Source organism: Oncorhynchus mykiss, chromosome 19 (assembly GCF_057628025.1).
Source record: "Oncorhynchus mykiss isolate SJ-2025 chromosome 19, ASM5762802v1, whole genome shotgun sequence".
In the NCBI taxonomy this organism is placed as follows: domain Eukaryota; kingdom Metazoa; phylum Chordata; class Actinopteri; order Salmoniformes; family Salmonidae; genus Oncorhynchus; species Oncorhynchus mykiss.
Genome location: NC_143040.1, coordinates 18288028 through 18305454, shown reverse-complemented (window position 1 = coordinate 18305454; position 17427 = coordinate 18288028). Strand labels below are relative to the sequence as shown.

The following is a 17427-nucleotide window of genomic DNA, read 5'->3' as shown; positions in this document are numbered from 1 at the left end:
ATAGATATAAAACTGTATTTTTTTGTGAAGAATCAACAACAAGTGGGACACAATCATGAAGTGGAACGACATTTATTGGATATTTCAAACTTTTTTAACAAATCAAAAACTGAAAAATTGGGCGTGCAAAATTATTCAGCCCCTTTAAATTAATACTTTGTAGCGCCACCTTTTGCTGCGATTACAGCTGTAAGTCGCTTGGGGTATGTCTCTATCAGTTTTGCACATCGAGAGACTGAATTTTTTTCCCATTCCTCCTTGCAAAACAGCTCGAGCTCAGTGAGGTTGGATGGAGAGCATTTGTGAACAGCAGTTTTCAGTTCTTTCCACAGATTCTCGATTGGATTCAGGTCTGGACTTTGACTTGGCCATTCTAACACCTGGATATGTTTATTTTTGAACCATTCCATTGTAGATTTTGCTTTATGTTTTGGATCATTGTCTTGTTGGAAGACAAATCTCCGTCCCAGTCTCAGGTCTTTTGCAGACTCCATCAGGTTTTCTTCCAGAATGGTCCTGTATTTGGCTCCATCCATCTTCCCATCAATTTTAACCATCTTCCCTGTCCCTGCTGAAGAAAAGCAGGCCCAAAACATGATGCTGCCACCACCATGTTTGACAGTGGGGATGGTGTGTTGCTGTGTTGCTTTTACGCCAAACATAACGTTTTGCATTGTTGCCAAAAAGTTCAATTTTGGTTTCATCTGACCAGAGCACCTTCTTCCACATGTTTGGTGTGTCTCCCAGGTGGCTTGTGGCAAACTTTAAACAACACTTTTTATGGATATCTTTAAGAAATGTCTTTCTTCTTGCCACTCTTCCATAAAGGCCAGATTTGTGCAATATACGACTGATTGTTGTCCTATGGACAGAGTCTCCCACCTCAGCTGTAGATCTCTGCAGTTCATCCAGAGTGATCATGGGCCTCTTGGCTGCATCTCTGATCAGTCTTCTCCTTGTATGAGCTGAAAGTTTAGAGGGACGGCCAGGTCTTGGTAGATTTGCAGTGGTCTGATACTCCTTCCATTTCAATATTATCGCTTGCACAGTGCTCCTTGGGATGTTTAAAGCTTGGGAAATCGTTTTGTATCCAAATCCGGCTTTAAACTTCTTCACAACAGTATCTCGGACCTGCCTGGTGTGTTCCTTGTTCTTCATGATGCTCTCTGTGCTTTTAACGGACCTCTGAGACTATCACAGTGCAGGTGCATTTATACGGAGACTTGATTACACACAGGTGGATTGTATTTATCATCATTAGTCATTTAGGTCAACATTGGATCATTCAGAGATCCTCACTGAACTTCTGAGAGAGTTTGCTGCACTGAAAGTAAAGGGGCTGAATAATTTTGCACGCCCAATTTTTCAGTTTTTGATTTGTTAAATAAGTTTGAAATATCCAATAAATGTCGTTCCACTTCATGATTGTGTCCCACTTGTTGTTGATTCTTCACAAAAAAATACAGTTTTATATCTTTATGTTTGAAGCCTGAAATGTGGCAAAAGGTCGCAAAGTTCAAGGGGACCGAATACTTTCGCAAGGCACTGTAAGTGGGATACAGTCATAGCAAGATATTAGGATTGTGACCTAATTTTGCTGTCAGAAAAAAACATATGACTCTTCCCTTCCACAAATATATACAAGCAGGTACAAGTTACAACAAAATACAACAATCCATCCAACCACCATAACTCATTCCTTGACCAGTTTTCCTATTTCCATACTGCCAATCCTGGTTCCAGTTCTTCCGGTGCTTTCACCCCCTCTGTTGGTTAACAATTGAAAATACATCCACTGAATTTCAACGTTGATCTCGCTGTACGCGTCTTTGGCTGCGTTCACACAGGCAGCCCAATTCTGTTCTTTTTTTGGTTCACTAATTGGTCTTTTGACCAATCACATCAGATCTTTTCAAATCAGCTCTTTTTCAGAGCTGATCTGATACCAACTAGTGAAAAAAAGATCGCAATTGGGCTGCCTGTGTAAACACAGCCTTTGTTTTCTATGAAAAAGCATCTAAAAAGGATTAGTCGAAAATAAATGTCAAGCACTATCAGTTGATAACAATAAATTAACTGGAGCAACTCATTTATTTTTAATCAGGAGATTCCATGAATACCAAAGTAGCTGAGGACCAAACAATAAATTAACCAGTTATATATTTTTTAATCAGGTGATTCCATGAATACCAAAGTATCTGAGGACCAAACAATAAATTAACCAGTTCTATCTTTTTTAATCAGGTGATTCCATGAATGCCAAAGTGGCTGAGGACCAAACAATAAATTAACCGGTTCTATCTTTTTTAATCAGGTGATTCCATGAATGCCAAAGTGGCTGAGGACCAAACAATAAATTAACCGGTTCTATCTTTTTTAATCAGGTGATTCCATGAATGCCAAAGTGGCTGAGACCCTGAACCAGGTGGCCCTGCCGGTGGTGCCCTTCAACACCTGTAAGAAGCTGGACTACTGGTGGTTCCAGGTCAAGACCTCCATGATCTGCATGGGCTACACCTTGCCTGACGAGCTCAAGTCTGTCTGTCAGGTACTCAAGTGGGATATATACCCGCATAGTATTATACTGTATAATGCAAAAAATTATCCATTGACTTATGCAGTGTTTACATGATACAAAAAAACTATTTGATTAATTTTGTCATGGTTGTGTTGATGATGTCATCAATATGAAGTGCTGTTGACCATCGCCATGTGACACAGGGGGATTCAGGTGGTCCCCTGGTGTGCCAGGACTCTGCCAACGCTCCCTGGGAGGTGCACGGCATCACCAGCTTTGGTCCCAATGGCTGCATCATGGACAAGAAACCCTCTGTGTTCACCCGTGCCTCGGCCTACATCCCCTGGATGGAGAATGTCATCCGCAGGGACATGTACAAACAGCACAGTAGGTTATTTAACCTTTATTTAACTAGGCAAGTCAGTTAGGAACAAATTCTTATTTACAATGACATCCTACCCCAGCCAAACCCTAACCTGGACGACGATTGGCCAATTGTGCGCCGCCCAATGGGACTCCCAATCACGGCCGGTTGTGATACAGCCTGGAATCAAACCAGGCTCTGTAGTGACACCTCTAGCACTGAGATGCAGTGCCTGCGACTGCACTGCCACTCGAGAACTGGTTCCAACCGGTCTAAATCGGTTTCTAATATCAAGCTTTTTGGTTGATTTGGAGTGGCGTGACATCTTTTTTTTCCTGCTCCTCTCTCGCTCTTTCTCTCTCTCTCTCTCCGACTCCCCTCTTTCTCTCTCTTTCCCTCTCTCTCTTTCCGACTCCCCTCTTTCTCTCTTTGTCCCTTCCTGTCCTCCCTTCAACTTACTTCCCATCCCCTCTCCTCCTCTCTTTGTAGCATCTGGCTGCGGCGGGCCAAAGGACATGGCTGGCGAGAGCGGCGTGTTGTCCAGCATGGGGCACCCGGGCAGCTACAGTAACGGTGCCCACTGCCAGTGGCACATCAAGGTGCCCGACGGTAAACTGGTCCACCTGCACTTCCACAACTTCTCCCTGGAGGACACCCAGCTGTGTCTCAACGACAAGGTCACCATCAACGACAGCTTAGCCAGCCTAGGTAGTACAGCCGTATGTAAGGGTCTTTGGTGTGTGTGGGAGGAGGGGGGGTAGGTGATATGTGCGTGAGCACACACACCCTGTCTGACGATTAATTTGCGGGGTCACTTGTGTCTGATAAATGAGATTACTGTGTGCGTTATTGTGTCTCACCTCAAACACGTCAATGTCATTACTTTCCAATATGATTAAGAGTAAATGACATTTCAGAGTCAAGTTGTTTGCTCTGGCAGCCGTACAACTGACTGGAAGGCAAGATGAAACACTGTGACAAGAAAGCTGTAACAGAGAATGCTCTTGTCTCTTCAACAACTGATATGCTTTGTCAGCCAGGACACGTATTGATGGACTTGATAATAGGGTAGTTGAATATCATTAATCACAGTAGACAGATTACTGTCGTTATCATAATGACAGTTGTAGATTAAGGCCCAGGAGACATTGTTTGCACAAAAAGATTCCGCCAACAATGTTTGATTAGCCTTTGAAACCCTTGATTTGTCTCATATCAGAAGAAAGATCTTGCTTCTCTCTATCCTGTCAGTACATATGAAGGAGAGGAGACCAATTAAGTGATGCACTGCATGCCTCCTTATGACCCCTTAATGCATCTTTATAACCTCACCACGTCACCTTATAACCTCCTTATGTCTCCTTTGTAGGTACCTACTGCAGTCACATTCCCCCTCAGGACCTAGTGAGTATCGGTGACAGACTGAGCCTCTATTTCACCTCCAACAACAAGGTGGTGGACACCGGCTTCAGGGCCACTTGGAAGGCTCTGGACCCCAGCCAGGGTGAGTGGAGCTGGGCTTCAGGGCCACCTGGAAGGCTGTGGACCCCAGCCAGGATGAGTGGAGCTGGGCTTCAGGGCCTCCTGGAAGGCTGTGGACCCCAGCCAGGGTGAGTGGAGCTGGGCTTCAGGGCCACCTGGAAGGCTGTGGACCCCAGCCAGGGTGAGTGGAGCTGGGCTTCAGGGCCACCTGGAAGGCTGTGGACCCCAGCCAGGGTGAGTGGAGCTGGGCTTCAGGGCCTCCTGGAAGGCTCTGGACCCCAGCCAGAGTGAGTGGAGCTGGGCTTCAGGGCCACCTGGAAGGCTGTGGACCCCAGCCAGGGTGAGTGGAGCTGGGCTTCAGGGCCTCCTGGAAGGCTCTGGACCCCAGCCAGGGTGAGTGGAGTTGGGCTTCAGGGCCTCCTGGAAGGCTCTGGACCCCAGCCAAGGTGAGTGGAGCTGGGTGAATGGACAGACGTTCCTTGTGGAAGAAGCCTCTAAGCACAGTTCTAGGATCAGCACCATTAGCAACAGTCCTAATGTGAACATTCACCATACGGGCCATGGCGGAATACATATCTGACTTCAGATCACTGCTTAGGCGCACCTTCAGTTTCACCACTAAGCCTAACAACAAACATTTTTACCCCCTTTTTCTCCCCAATTTCGTAGTATCCAATTATTAGTAGTTACTATCTTGTCTCATCGCTACAACTCCCGTACAGGCTCGGGAGAGACGAAGGTCGAAAGTCATGCGTCCGCCGAAACACAACCCAACCAAGCCGCACTGCTTCTTAACACAGTGCGCATCCAACCCGGAAGCCAGTCGCACCAATGTGTCGGAGGAAACACTGTGCACCTGGCGACCCTGGTTAGTGCGCACTGCACCCGGCCCGCCACAGGAGTCGCTGGTGCGCGATGAGACAAGGATATCCCTACCGGCCAAACCCTCCCTAACCCGGACGACGCTAGGCCAATTGTGCGTCGCCCCACGGACCTCCCAGTCTCTGGTGGCACAGCTAGCGCTGTGATGCAGTGCCCTAGACCACTGCGCCACCTGGGAGGCCAGCCTAACATTCTTATGGATTTACACAAAGTCTTTACACACAGACTCTCCCCACCCTCCTCTCTCCCACTTCCTCCTACAGCTTCATGTGGAGGTGTCTTCAGCAGTGAGCAGGGAGAACTCACCTCTCCCAACTGGCCTAACAACTACCTAGACCAGGCTGTGTGTACCTGGCGTATCTCCATCCCCTCAGCTTCGAACATCCACATTGTCTTCACCCATTTTGAGGTGCAGGCCGTGAACCAGCTGGGACAGTGTGTGGACTACGTGGAGATCTACGGTGGAGCAGGGTTGACCTCACAAGGTTGGTACCATAGCGATAACACTATAGAGATGCCATTGAAGTATAATTCATAGAGGATATTTTGTTGGATTTCTGCGAACTGCTGTGGATTCAAGTTACAAATTGTAATTTTTTCAAGGGTGCATTACTTTGATCAATGTAACTAAGTACAGTATATGTGATAAATCTACATTACTTCAATAATACTTTTCTTGTTTGTGATTTTTTACCTGTGCAGATCGCTTCTGTGGCTTTGCGCCGCCCGCTGAGGTTACTGTCGTCGGCAACACGGCTGTGGTCCGTTTCCTCAGCAACAAAGCCAATGTGGAGAAGGGTTTCCGTGGTTACTGGACCACTGATCCCAACTTGTTCCCCACTCTGCCTCCCCCTCCCGCTAACCCATGGGACAACATCACTATCAGTAAGTACAACCACTGGTTAACCACAGATCGAGGATCAGATTACCCTGACGCAAATCCTAACATGAACCATTAGGGGGAATAAAAATATCTGACCGTAGATCTGTGGCAAATGCAGATTGAAGACCATTTTACTGAGAATGTGTTTTTCTATGATTGTGTTTTGCTTTTCGTGTATTGATGTGAATATTGATGTGTGTATTGATGTGTATACAGGGCTCATCTGTAAAAGTGACCTTGGTCTCAGCATGACTCTCTGTCAAAACTAAACTAAAAATGGCCAACTTCTATCTTCTCATGGGAAGTTCATCTGGACAACTGCTATGTTTACCACAGAGACATTGTCTCTAGGTACATCAATTGGAGCCTTGCCAGCTCAACCAGACTTCAGTTATAAGTGGCTATCCCTTTCCAACAGCACGGTGACATTTCCCACTGACTGACACTTTGAAAATACTTTCATGAGTACCTTTTTATTAACTGTATATTGACCTGTCTCTCTTCTTCCTATAGGCTGGCCTGAGACGTGTGGCAGCCCTGCTGTACCCCCCAGTAGTGCCACCTTGAGAGTGGTCAACGGGGTAGAGGCTGTGCCCCACTCCTGGCCCTGGCAAGTCTCCATGCAGGTGAGGCCTGGGTTAGTGTGTATGTGTGTGTGTGCAACCGCGTATGTGCAGGACTTATTTGCAACTAGTGCCTACATGCATGTGTGGGCGTGTAATCATGTATGTTGATGAATCTCTCTCTCTTCAGGCCAGTCCGTTTAATCCCATCCCCTACATGCATGGCTGTGGAGGCTCCCTGATCCACAAGCAATGGGTCCTGACGGCCGCTCACTGCTTCATGGCGTAAGCACATACACACACCTCACATTAACACATTATTCTATCCAATCCCAAAATGTGCGTAATAATAGAAACTCCCTTTAACTTTCTAACCTTAACCAAAAATCCCTTCTCCACCGACCCCATCCAGGCCTCTGGGTAACCCCACCTATTGGCGCATGTGTCTGGGTAAACACCACATGAACTCATCCCGGGACCTCCCTTCCCATGAGGCCTGCTACAAGGTGAACAGCATTTGAATGTTTATTTATTGAGATATAAAAGCTTGTAATATCTAAGTATAAACTGGAATATGATATCTCTCTTTCTGTATTGTTATTGATGGTTTTTTATCTCCTTCATTTTTATTGATTTACTGTAAAGTAGGTGGCGATGTTTTTCTTTCTTCTTCTAAATAAAGTTTCATTTGATTTGATTTCTTTGACTCCAGGTGGACGGCATCATCAGGCACAAGGGCTTCGTGTACGAGCAGGACAAGACGGACATCACTAACGACATCGCCCTGGTGCATTTGAGCTCTGAAGTCAACATGACCAGGGAGATTAGTCCCGTGTGTCTGCCGGCGCTCGGTGCCCTGATGCCTGCTGGGAAACCCTGCTACGTCACGGGGTGGGGCGACGAGAAAGGTATGTTTTTTAGGAATAGTTGTTCATCAATAGGCACACTCGTAGGTGCACATACAAACACACACCCTTGCAATTCAGATACATGACACACCACTTCAAATACACGTTTGAAAATACACCATTTCAATACACGGCACATATTGCATAGCAATACCTACCTCTGCTGAGACTAAACATTTAACTATTTTATGATGCAATAACATCAGCAGCCCCAAAGAACCTCTCCCCAAACTGACATTGATAGCTCCACCCATCTCACCCAGCTCAGGGCATTCAAATCAAATCAAAATCTAAAGTTTATTTGTCACGTGCGCTGAATATAACAGGTGAAATGCTTACTTACAGGCTCTAACCAATAGTGCAAAAAAGGTATTAGGTGAACAATCGGTAGGTAAATAAATAAAACAACAGTAAAAAGACAGGCTGTATACAGTAGTGAGGCTATAAAAGTAGCGAGGCTACATACTGACACCGGTTAGTCAGGCTGATTGAGGTAGTATGTACATGTAGATATGGTTAAAGTGAGCATGCATATATGATGAACAGAGAGTAGCAGCAGCGTAAAAGAGGGGTTGGTGGGAGGTGGGTGGGACACAATGCAGATAGCCCGGTTAGCCAATGTGCGGGAGCACTGGTTGGTCGGCCCAATTGAAGTAGTAAGTACATGAATGTATAGTTAAAGTGACTATGCATATATGATAAACAGAGAGTAGCAGCAGCGTAAAAAGAGATGTTGGGGGGGGCACACAATGCAAATAGTCCGGGTAGCCATTTGATTACCTGTTCAGGAGTCTTATGTCTTGGGGATAAAAACTGTTGAGAAGCGTTTTTGTCCTAGACTTGGCACTCCGGTACCGCTTGCCACGCGGTAGAGAGAACAGTCTATGACTGGGGTGGCTGGGGTCTTTGACAATTTTTAGGGCCTTCCTCTGACACCGCCTGGTGTAGAGGTCCTGGGTGGTAGGCAGCTTAGCCCCAGTGATGTACTGGGCCATACGCACTACCCTCCATAAGGCCTTGCGGTCAGAGGCCGAGCAATTGCCATACCAGGCAGTGATGCTCTTGATGTTGCAGCTGTAGAACCTTTTGAGCATCTCAGGACCTCAGGACCCATGCCAAATCTTTTTAGTTTCCTGAGGGGGTATAGGCCTTGTCGTGCCCTCTTCATGACTGTCTTGTGTTTGGACCATTCTAGTTTGTTGTTGATGTGGACACCAAGGAACTTGAAGCTCTCAACCTGCTCCACTACAGCCCCGTCGTTGAGAATGGGGGCGTGCTCGGTCCTCCTTTTCCTGTAGTCCACAATAATCTCCTTAGTCTTGGTTAGTTTGAGGGATAGGTTGTTATTCTGGCACCACCCGGCCAGGTCTCTGACTTCCTCCCTATAGGCTGTCTCGTCGTTGTCGGTGATCAGGCACTGTTGGGTCATCTGCAAACTTAATGATGGTGTTGGAGTCATGCCTGGCCATGCAGTCGTGGGTGAACAGGGAGTACAGGAGCACGTACCCCTGGGGAGCTCCAGTGTTGAGGATCAGCGTGGCAGATGTGTTGCTACCTACCCTCACCACCTGGGGGGGAGGGGCCCATCAGGAAGTCCAGGATCCAGTTGCAGAGGGAGGTATTTAGTCCCAGGATCCTTAGCTTAGTGATGAGCTTTGAGGGTACTATGGTGTTGAACGCTGAGCTTTAGTCAATTAATAGATTTCCTTGCCTAGGAGGGATTATAAGCAGGCTACAATATTAATGCAAAGCCTGGTGTTGGCTGACTGGGTGTGTCATGTTCTTTTCAGGGCTGATAAAGTTTTCATGAGGCCAGGTGGCACTCCACAGCATTGACACCACGTATAGAGTCTGAATCAACTCAGCACAGCATTGACACCACGTATCGAGTCTGAATCAGTTCAGCACACTATTGACACCACGTATAGAGTCTGAATCAACTCAGCAGACTATTGACACCACGTATAGAGTCTGAATCAACTCAGCAGACTATTGACACCACGTATAGAGTCTGAATCAACTCAGCACAGCATTGACACCACGTATAGAGGCTGAGTCAACTCAGCACACTATTGACACCACGTATAGAGTCTGAATCAACTCAGCACAGCAGCAGATGACCCCAGAGAGAGACAAAGAAAGCACTCAACCCCTCACACAGTGACAAGGCAGCGACACACACAATGCTATATCTGACTCTAACATCATCTGTTCTGTTGTATCTATCTGAGCTCCCATTGACTCTCAGTGATTACTCTAGTATAGGACTATAACATAGCTAGTAGACATACTGGATATCCATACATTAGTCATGTATAGAGAGAGATACAAGGAGGAGTGATATGTTAAGGCTATTCACAACGGGTTCAATGAGGATAGCGAGGCTTGCAAGCTAAGAAGCTAGCTAGCATGGCGACCATGGGATCATGTCCATGTTGAATTAGACAGCAGTTGTAATGGTCATTATAGACATTTGCATGGGGAACATTACATGGGCATGCCTGTCTCGCCACTCCCCTAACTTGCCGGCCCTCCCCCTTCCTCCCATCTCTCTCTCTCCAGGTAGCCTCTTCCCTGTTGTATCTAAGAAGTTGAACCAGGCAGCCCTGCCCATCGTCCCCTTTGCCACCTGCAGTAAGCCAGCCTACTGGTGGGACACCCTGAGACCCTCTATGATCTGTGCCGGATACGAGTCTCCAGACGAGCTCAAGTCAGCCTGCCAGGTAGACTACGGACCCCTACCCAGCTACAGTGCCTCGTTTTGGGCAAGGGGAGGAACCGAGAGAGCCTGGTGGTACAACCTATTATCCAGAGAGTGGCTCGTTTTGTGCTAGGAGAGGTTGGGTGAAGGCCTGGTTGTTCAACCTAACTAACCAGCTTTAGTGCTTAGTTTTGGGGTAGGTTACGGGGGTTGGCTGGTTGTATCACCTTGGCTTCGACCGAGACCAAGTGGCTTGTTGTTATATTACACAATGATAATACAGTCCGGTGGTTTCTCCTGATTGGAATGCATTATGTAACACAGCACATAGCATTTGTTTGTGATCAGTCAGCCTTGATAATGGTTTAATTAGTTTGTTGTTGTGGTGGGACAGAGGACAAAGAGCATAGGAACTACATAGTTGTCTGTCATAATGAGGTCCATATGAATGACAGCAGTGTGAGTCTTTGACCTCCACGTGTTGCTATGTATTTTACCCAGCAGCTCTTGTGCTACTCTCAGTGTTGTTCTTTCCCTCTGTAGTGTGTTTACCGTATAGCCTTAGTAGCCTGAGTACGTTGAGTACGTGTGCTTCCTATCCTATGATGTGAATTAATGTCTGAAAATAATTCACTAGCGATTATTTTAGTTGTCATCTATAATTACATTAAAATGTTCACTCTCCTTTCTCCTCATCCTCTCTCCTCTCCTCATCCTCTCTCCTCTCCTCCTCTGCAGGGTGACTCAGGTGGACCCTTCGCCTGCCAACCCTCAGCCTCAGACCCTTGGGAGGTCCACGGCATCGTCAGCTTTGGCGCCTTCGGCTGTATCAAGGACAAGAAACCCTCTGTGTTCACCAGAGTGTCCTCCTTCAACGACTGGATCGGTGATAACATGAAGAGGTTCATCTATGAGAAGTCGCTAAACTAAAGCGAAATCACTGATCTCAGAACTGTTGGGGGGATGTTGATTTAGTTGCTACCTAACCACAGATCTAGGATCAGATTATAATGACTCATCTCAAAACTGTTTTGACAGGTTGGATAGTGTGGGTTGGAGTTGGAACCTAACCACAGAGCTATGATCAGATTAGTTTAACCTGACGCATAACATGATCTATTAGGTAGGTGGGAAATGATCCGATCCTGTTAGGGCAGATTGATCCTACCGTCTACACTCATTAAGGTTTAACACTACAGTATTTATACACTGCAGGCCCCAAGAGGTTTCATCATATATTTGAGTCATTTAGCAGATGCTCTTACCCAGTGTGACTTAAAGGAGCAATTAGGGTTAAGTGCCTTGCTCATGGGCACATCGGCTGATACAGTATTTCACCTAGTCGGCTCGGGGTTTCAAACCTGGCCCAATGCTCTTAGCCGCCAGGCTACCTGCCACTCCAGTAGGGAGGTCTAATACACTGCAGCACCACAGTACCTTATGGACATTAGGATTATACTGTGTATACCAGTACAGATGATTGAGGGAATACTTTTCGCATAATGTCTGCATATCAAACTCCTATTCTCACCATGTAGAAATATTGTAAGTAATGTGATCATGATTCATGTTGCAATTGCTTCCATTATGGATCTTTGAATAAAATCCTTATTTTGAATATTTTCTCACTTCTGGAACAGTAATGTGATTCTACATATTACCTCACAAGGATTATAAAATCCCCCTTTCCTCCCCAGCCTTAGTATACTGTCATCCATTCTCCCTTCTGACTCAGCCAAATCCTACAGGCAGACTCTTCAAAATGATATTCCTTTAGTCACATGACCCATCCACTCAGCCAATGAGAGCGCGGGGCTCAGATTTCAGCCCAGGAGGAGACAGCCAGCCACTAATCTGTGTTTCAGAACAGGGGGTTGTAAAACAAGGAATCTCCTGTGTAGACTGGAGTCTTTACCCATTGTTCCACACTCTACCTTGGATTATTTTTGCTGTTGATTGGGGACTTTTGGATGGCACTAGTCTGGGTGAAAGGGTTTGCCAGTTTTGGGCAAGGTTTAGGCGGTGTGTATCCGGGACAGGAGTGAAGACAGGGAGAAGAAGGAGGGAGGATAGTAATTTTTCTTCATCCTTCTTTTCTGCAGACTGCAGGCATTTCCCTGAGAGAATGGGGGCAGGAGCGCTCACCATCTGTGTAAGTAGCTACAAAGCCTTTTTCCTCAGCCGACCTGGCTGGCAGGCACAGGGGCTTCTATCTCGGTGGCAAGGCGCTTCATGGATGTATAACGGGACACTCTTACAGTTCACTCAGCCATAGGCAGCACACTCTTTTGTGTGTGTGTGTGTGTGTGTGTGTGTGTGTGTGTGTGTGTGTGTGTGTGACAGCGAGAGTTGGCTTTTACATCAGTCTGGGCACAGAGAGAGTCTTTTTAAAATGTCTTCTAGCTGTCACAGTTCTGCAGTCTGTTTCTTCTTGGCACTGAAACACTGTCCTCTCTCTCTACATCTCCCTCCACCTTCAAAATAACTTTATTTAGGTTACTGAGCACAAACACGCATCAGAGTAACAGGGACAAGACGTGTTTACTGAAAGTGAAGAACGTTCTCCAGCACTGTGTGTTCAGTAGGTAGACCAAGCTTTTCTCTCCCTGGTAACTCTTACTCGACATCACGTAATTCTGAGTCAGACTTCCCTAATGGGCTACAACACATAAACCCAGTAGAGATGGCATCATGGCAGCATGACTAGAACAGTGCTACCTTTATGCTAACTAACTCTATCTGAGTCCATGTTCCTTAGCAATGATCCAGTGACTCAGTTTTTAAAAGGGAATCTGTAATGAAAGCCGTTATGACAAACTCTTTAAAAAATATCCATCTCACACAAGGAACATTTGAGCAATATTATGAGTAAACCCTAGTCCATTCCCTCTATAGTCTCAGGATTACTTGCCTTATAAGGACAACAACTACCCCATAGTATGAAGACTGTGATACGAGCTAGTCACTACTTCAGACTTCTAGTTGAGCAGCAGTTGTTACTGCTAGGACTGTTTTTCCTGTGGTGCTGCCATACCAGTTGCTCCTACGGTCACCCACATTGGGAGAGACAAAGAGGGGGAGGGAATAAGAGGAAGCATGCTAGGGCATGCTATCCCCCTCTGTGAGTCAGTTAAGGAGGCGGCCAAACTTCTGTGTGGTCTAAAATCACCATACAATTGATTTATTCACAAAAAGCTGTGTAAATGAGAATAGGCTCTCGCATCCCATCTAGACACTTAGGAGTAATGGTGGACTTCAAAAGAAGTATGCTTTGTCAAGTTCACAAGTAGTTGAAGAGTGTATGGACTACTCTCTTCAACACTCAACAGTTGCTACAAATGTAGGATCTTAATTTGAGCCAGCTTGCTACAGCAGGAAAATAATCCTGCAGCAACAGGAAATGTGAATTATTATGTGGATTATAATTCATGGACATTTTTGTAGGGGTTGACCTTCCCTTACGAAAGATCTATCAAGTCTGAAATTTCGGGGTGAAAATTACAAACTTCAGAAATCTTTTAAAACCTCAAATGCACTACATGTTTTAAATTTCCTTAAATTATCCTGCAACAGGGTGATCAAATTAACATCCTTCATCTGTACTGTCACGGCCCTCCAGGTGTTTATAGGAAGCCATTCTTTTACAGCGTCAACAGGTTGTAGCAGTAGTGCGATAATGTCCCTCTGGTCCTCTGGGGGAGGAGAGAGGGATGATGACAGGAGAGGGGATAAGGGGTTAAAAGGGCTAATCACAATATAATGGTTGAGTCAACAATAGAGTAGCAAGCTAGAGGCCATTAGGTATTAGCTTGCATTTCCTTTCATGTGTATGTACTATGTAGTTGTAAGATTATAGTAGTTGGCAAAAATCATTAAAAGCGTTACACTGATAAGTACGTGAAGTTGGTGTGTGTGTGAGAGAGAGAGACGTTAAATTCTACACCCACCTAAAAGGAAGCGATTCCCAAACCTTCCATAACAAAGCCATCACCTACAGAGAGATGAACCTGGAGAAGAGCAAGCTGGTCCTGGGCCTCTGTTCACAAACACAAACAGACCCCACAGAGCCCCAGGACAGCAACACAAATTAGACCCAACCAAATCATGAGAAAACAAAAAGATAATTACTTGACACATTGGAAACAATTAACAAAAACCAGAACAAACTAGAATGCTATTTGGCCCTAAACAGAGAGTACACAGTGGCAGAATACTTGACCACTGAGACTGACACAAAATTAAGGAAAGCTTTGACTATGTACAGACTCAATGAGCATAGCCTTGCTATTGAGAAAGGTCACCGTAGGCAGACCTGGCTCTCAAGAGAAGACAGGCTATGTGCACACTGCCCACAAAATGGAAACTGAGCTGCCAAATGTATGACCATATTAGAGACACAAACTCAGCAAAAAAAGAACATTTTCAGGACCCTGTCTTTCAAAGATAATTCATAAAAATCCAAATAACTTCACAGATCTTCATTGTAAAGGGTTGTAAAGGGTTTAAACACAGTTTCCCATGCTTGTTCAATGAACCATAAACAATTAATGAACATGCACCTGTGGAACGGTCGTTAAGACATTAACAGCTTACAGACGGTAGGCAATTAAGGTCACAGTTATGAAAACATAGGACACTAAAGAGGCCTTTCTACCGACTCTGAAAAACACAAAAAGAAAGATGCCCAGGGTCCCTGCTCATCTGCGTGAACATTCTGCAAGGAGGCATGAGGACTGCAGATGTGGCCAGGGCAATAAATTGCAATGTCCGTACTGTGAGGCGCCTAAGACAGCGCTACAGGGAGACAGGACGGACAGCTGATCTTCCTCGCAGTGGCAGACCACGTGTAACAACACCTGCACAGGATCGGTACTTCCGAACATCACACATGCGGGACAGGTACAGGATGGTAACAACAACTGCCTGAGTTACACCAGGAATGCACCTGTGCTTAGACTGTCCGCAATAGGCTGAGAGGGGCTGGACTGAGGGCTTGTAAGGCCTGTTGTATGACAGGTCCTCACCAGACATCACCAGCAACAACGTCGCCGATGGGCACAAACCCACCATAGCTGGACCAGACAGGACTGGCAAAAAGTGCTCTTCACTGACGAGTCGGTGGTTTTGTCTCACCAGGGGTGATTGTCGGATTCGCATTTATTGTTGAAGGAATGATCGGAGGGTGAGGGCTAGGGCCATTCCCAGCAGAAATGTCCGGGAACTTGCAGGTGCCTTTGTGGAAGAGTGGGGTAACATCTCACAGCAAGAACTGGCAATTTTGGTGCAGTGCATGAGGAGGAGATGCACTGGAGTAATTAATGCAGCTGGTGGCCACACCAGATACTGACTGTTACTTTTGATTTTGACCCCCCCTTTGTTCAGGGACACATTATTAATTTCTGTTAGTCACATGTCTGTGGAACTTGTTCAGTTTATGTCTCAGTTGTTGAATCTTATGTTCATACAAATATTTACACATGTTAAGTTTGCTGAAAATAAATGCAGTTGACAGTGAGAGGACGTTTCTTTTTTTGTTGAGTTTATTTCCCCCAGATTACACAGACCCACAAAGATTTAGAAAACAATTTTGATAAACTCTCATATCTATTGGGTGAAATGCCACAGTGTGCAATCACAGCAACATGATTTGTGACCTGTTGCCACAAGAAAAGGGCAACCAGTGAAGAACAAACACCATTGTAAATACAACCTATATTTATGTTTATTTCTTTTCCCTTTTGTACTTTAATGTCACGTCGTGTGTGTAGGTGGCAGGGAAGTCAGGCGCAGGAGAATCCAATTCAGTATAAATGGAGTATTTTTATAACTTAAAACACAAACTCCAAAACCAAAGTCCATAATGAAATAAATGTGGGTACAAGAACTCGTCGCACACCAATCCATAAAACACAAACATAACAACAAACAATCTCTGACAAGGACATGAGGGGAAACAGAAGGTTAAATACACAACATATAATGAATGGGATTGGAACCAGGTGTGTAAGAAGACAAGACAAAACCAATAGAAAATGAAACATAGATCAATGATGGCTAGAAGACCGGTGACGTCGACTGCCGAGCACCGCCCGAACAAGGAGAGGCATCGACTTCGGCAGAAGTCGTGACATTGAACTATTTTCACATTGTTACAACACTGTATATAGACATAATATGACATTTGGAATTTCTTTATTCTTTTGGAACTTGTGTGTAATATTTACTGTTAATTTTTGTATTGTTTATTTCACTTTTATTTATCCAGTTCACTTGCTTTGGTAATGTAAACATATGTTTTCCCGTGCCAATAAAGCCCCTTGAATTGACACAGAGAGACAGAGAGAGAGAGAGAGAAGGGGGATAGAGAGAGATATAGAGGAGAGGGAGGGAGAGATGGGCAGAGACAGAGAAGGGGGGACAGAGAGAGAAGGAGGGAGAGAGAGAAAGGTTAAAGTTGTATTTGATTGTGCCACTTTATAAGCTGAGTGAGTAGTACACTTATCCCTTACTCTAGGTCACTGTCTCAGTGAGTCACCAGTGTGTGTTTATGTGTGTGCATGTGTGCGTGGCGTGAGTGCGTCTGTGTGTGCAGATTTAGGGGACATCTGCTTGCAACGGCTTGTGTCACTGACAGGCAGAGTAGCTCAGACAGGGCTTAGCTCTTAAACACCTGTGCAGGAGCACTACTGAAATACTACTACAGCTGTAGTACTGAGCCAACGTATATACTGGAGATGTACTGGAGACGTACTGGAGACGTACTGGAGATCTACTGGAGATCTACTGGAGATCTACTGGAGATATTCCAAGTCTGACTATTTAATCCTCTATACAAGGGGTTCCCAAACTTTTTCACTCAGGCCCCATTTCCAGCATTGGGTAACATCCCACGCACCCTGTGCACGCACCACGTCTATTTCTATGATAGTCTCTTGGTGCGCTCCACTACAGCCCTGTTGATGTGAATGGGGGCGTGTTCGGCCTGCCTTTTCCTGTAGCCCACAACAATCTCCTTTGTCTTGCTCATGTTAAGGGAAAGGTTGTTGTCATGGCACCACACTGCCAGGTCTCTGATCTCCTCCCTATAGGCTGTCTCATCGTTGTTGGTGATCAGGCCTACCACTGT

General features: G+C 45.6%; 2 protein-coding genes across 7 annotated transcripts in view; both read left to right on the top strand.

Moving 5' to 3' along the window:
• The window catches only part of LOC110498434 (ovochymase-2), a 50983-nt gene extending 39066 nt beyond the window's left edge, over positions 1–11917 (top strand). For all 4 annotated transcript variants that reach the window (XM_090210349.1, XM_090210346.1, XM_090210347.1 and 1 more), the window contains 12 exons: positions 2385–2548; positions 2722–2905; positions 3372–3590; positions 4252–4386; positions 5510–5731; positions 5949–6131; positions 6643–6755; positions 6883–6977; positions 7105–7198; positions 7405–7600; positions 10163–10323; positions 11040–11917. In XM_090210349.1, coding sequence (XP_090066475.1) covers positions 2385–2548; positions 2722–2905; positions 3372–3590; positions 4252–4386; positions 5510–5731; positions 5949–6131; positions 6643–6755; positions 6883–6977; positions 7105–7198; positions 7405–7600; positions 10163–10323; positions 11040–11231 — 1958 coding nt within the window. In that variant the 3' untranslated portion in view covers positions 11232–11917. The remainder of the gene's footprint in view (positions 1–2384; positions 2549–2721; positions 2906–3371; positions 3591–4251; positions 4387–5509; positions 5732–5948; positions 6132–6642; positions 6756–6882; positions 6978–7104; positions 7199–7404; positions 7601–10162; positions 10324–11039) is intronic.
• A 192-nt stretch (positions 11918–12109) lies between these two features.
• The window catches only part of LOC110498428 (protein FAM13A), an 83079-nt gene continuing 77761 nt past the window's right edge, over positions 12110–17427 (top strand). For 2 of the 3 annotated variants that reach the window (XM_090210339.1, XM_090210338.1), the window contains exon 1: positions 12116–12453. In XM_090210339.1, coding sequence (XP_090066465.1) covers positions 12427–12453 — 27 coding nt within the window. In that variant the 5' untranslated portion in view covers positions 12116–12426. Of the gene's footprint in view, positions 12454–17427 lie in introns of all 3 variants that reach the window. The other variant, XM_090210340.1, reaches the window with a different exon arrangement.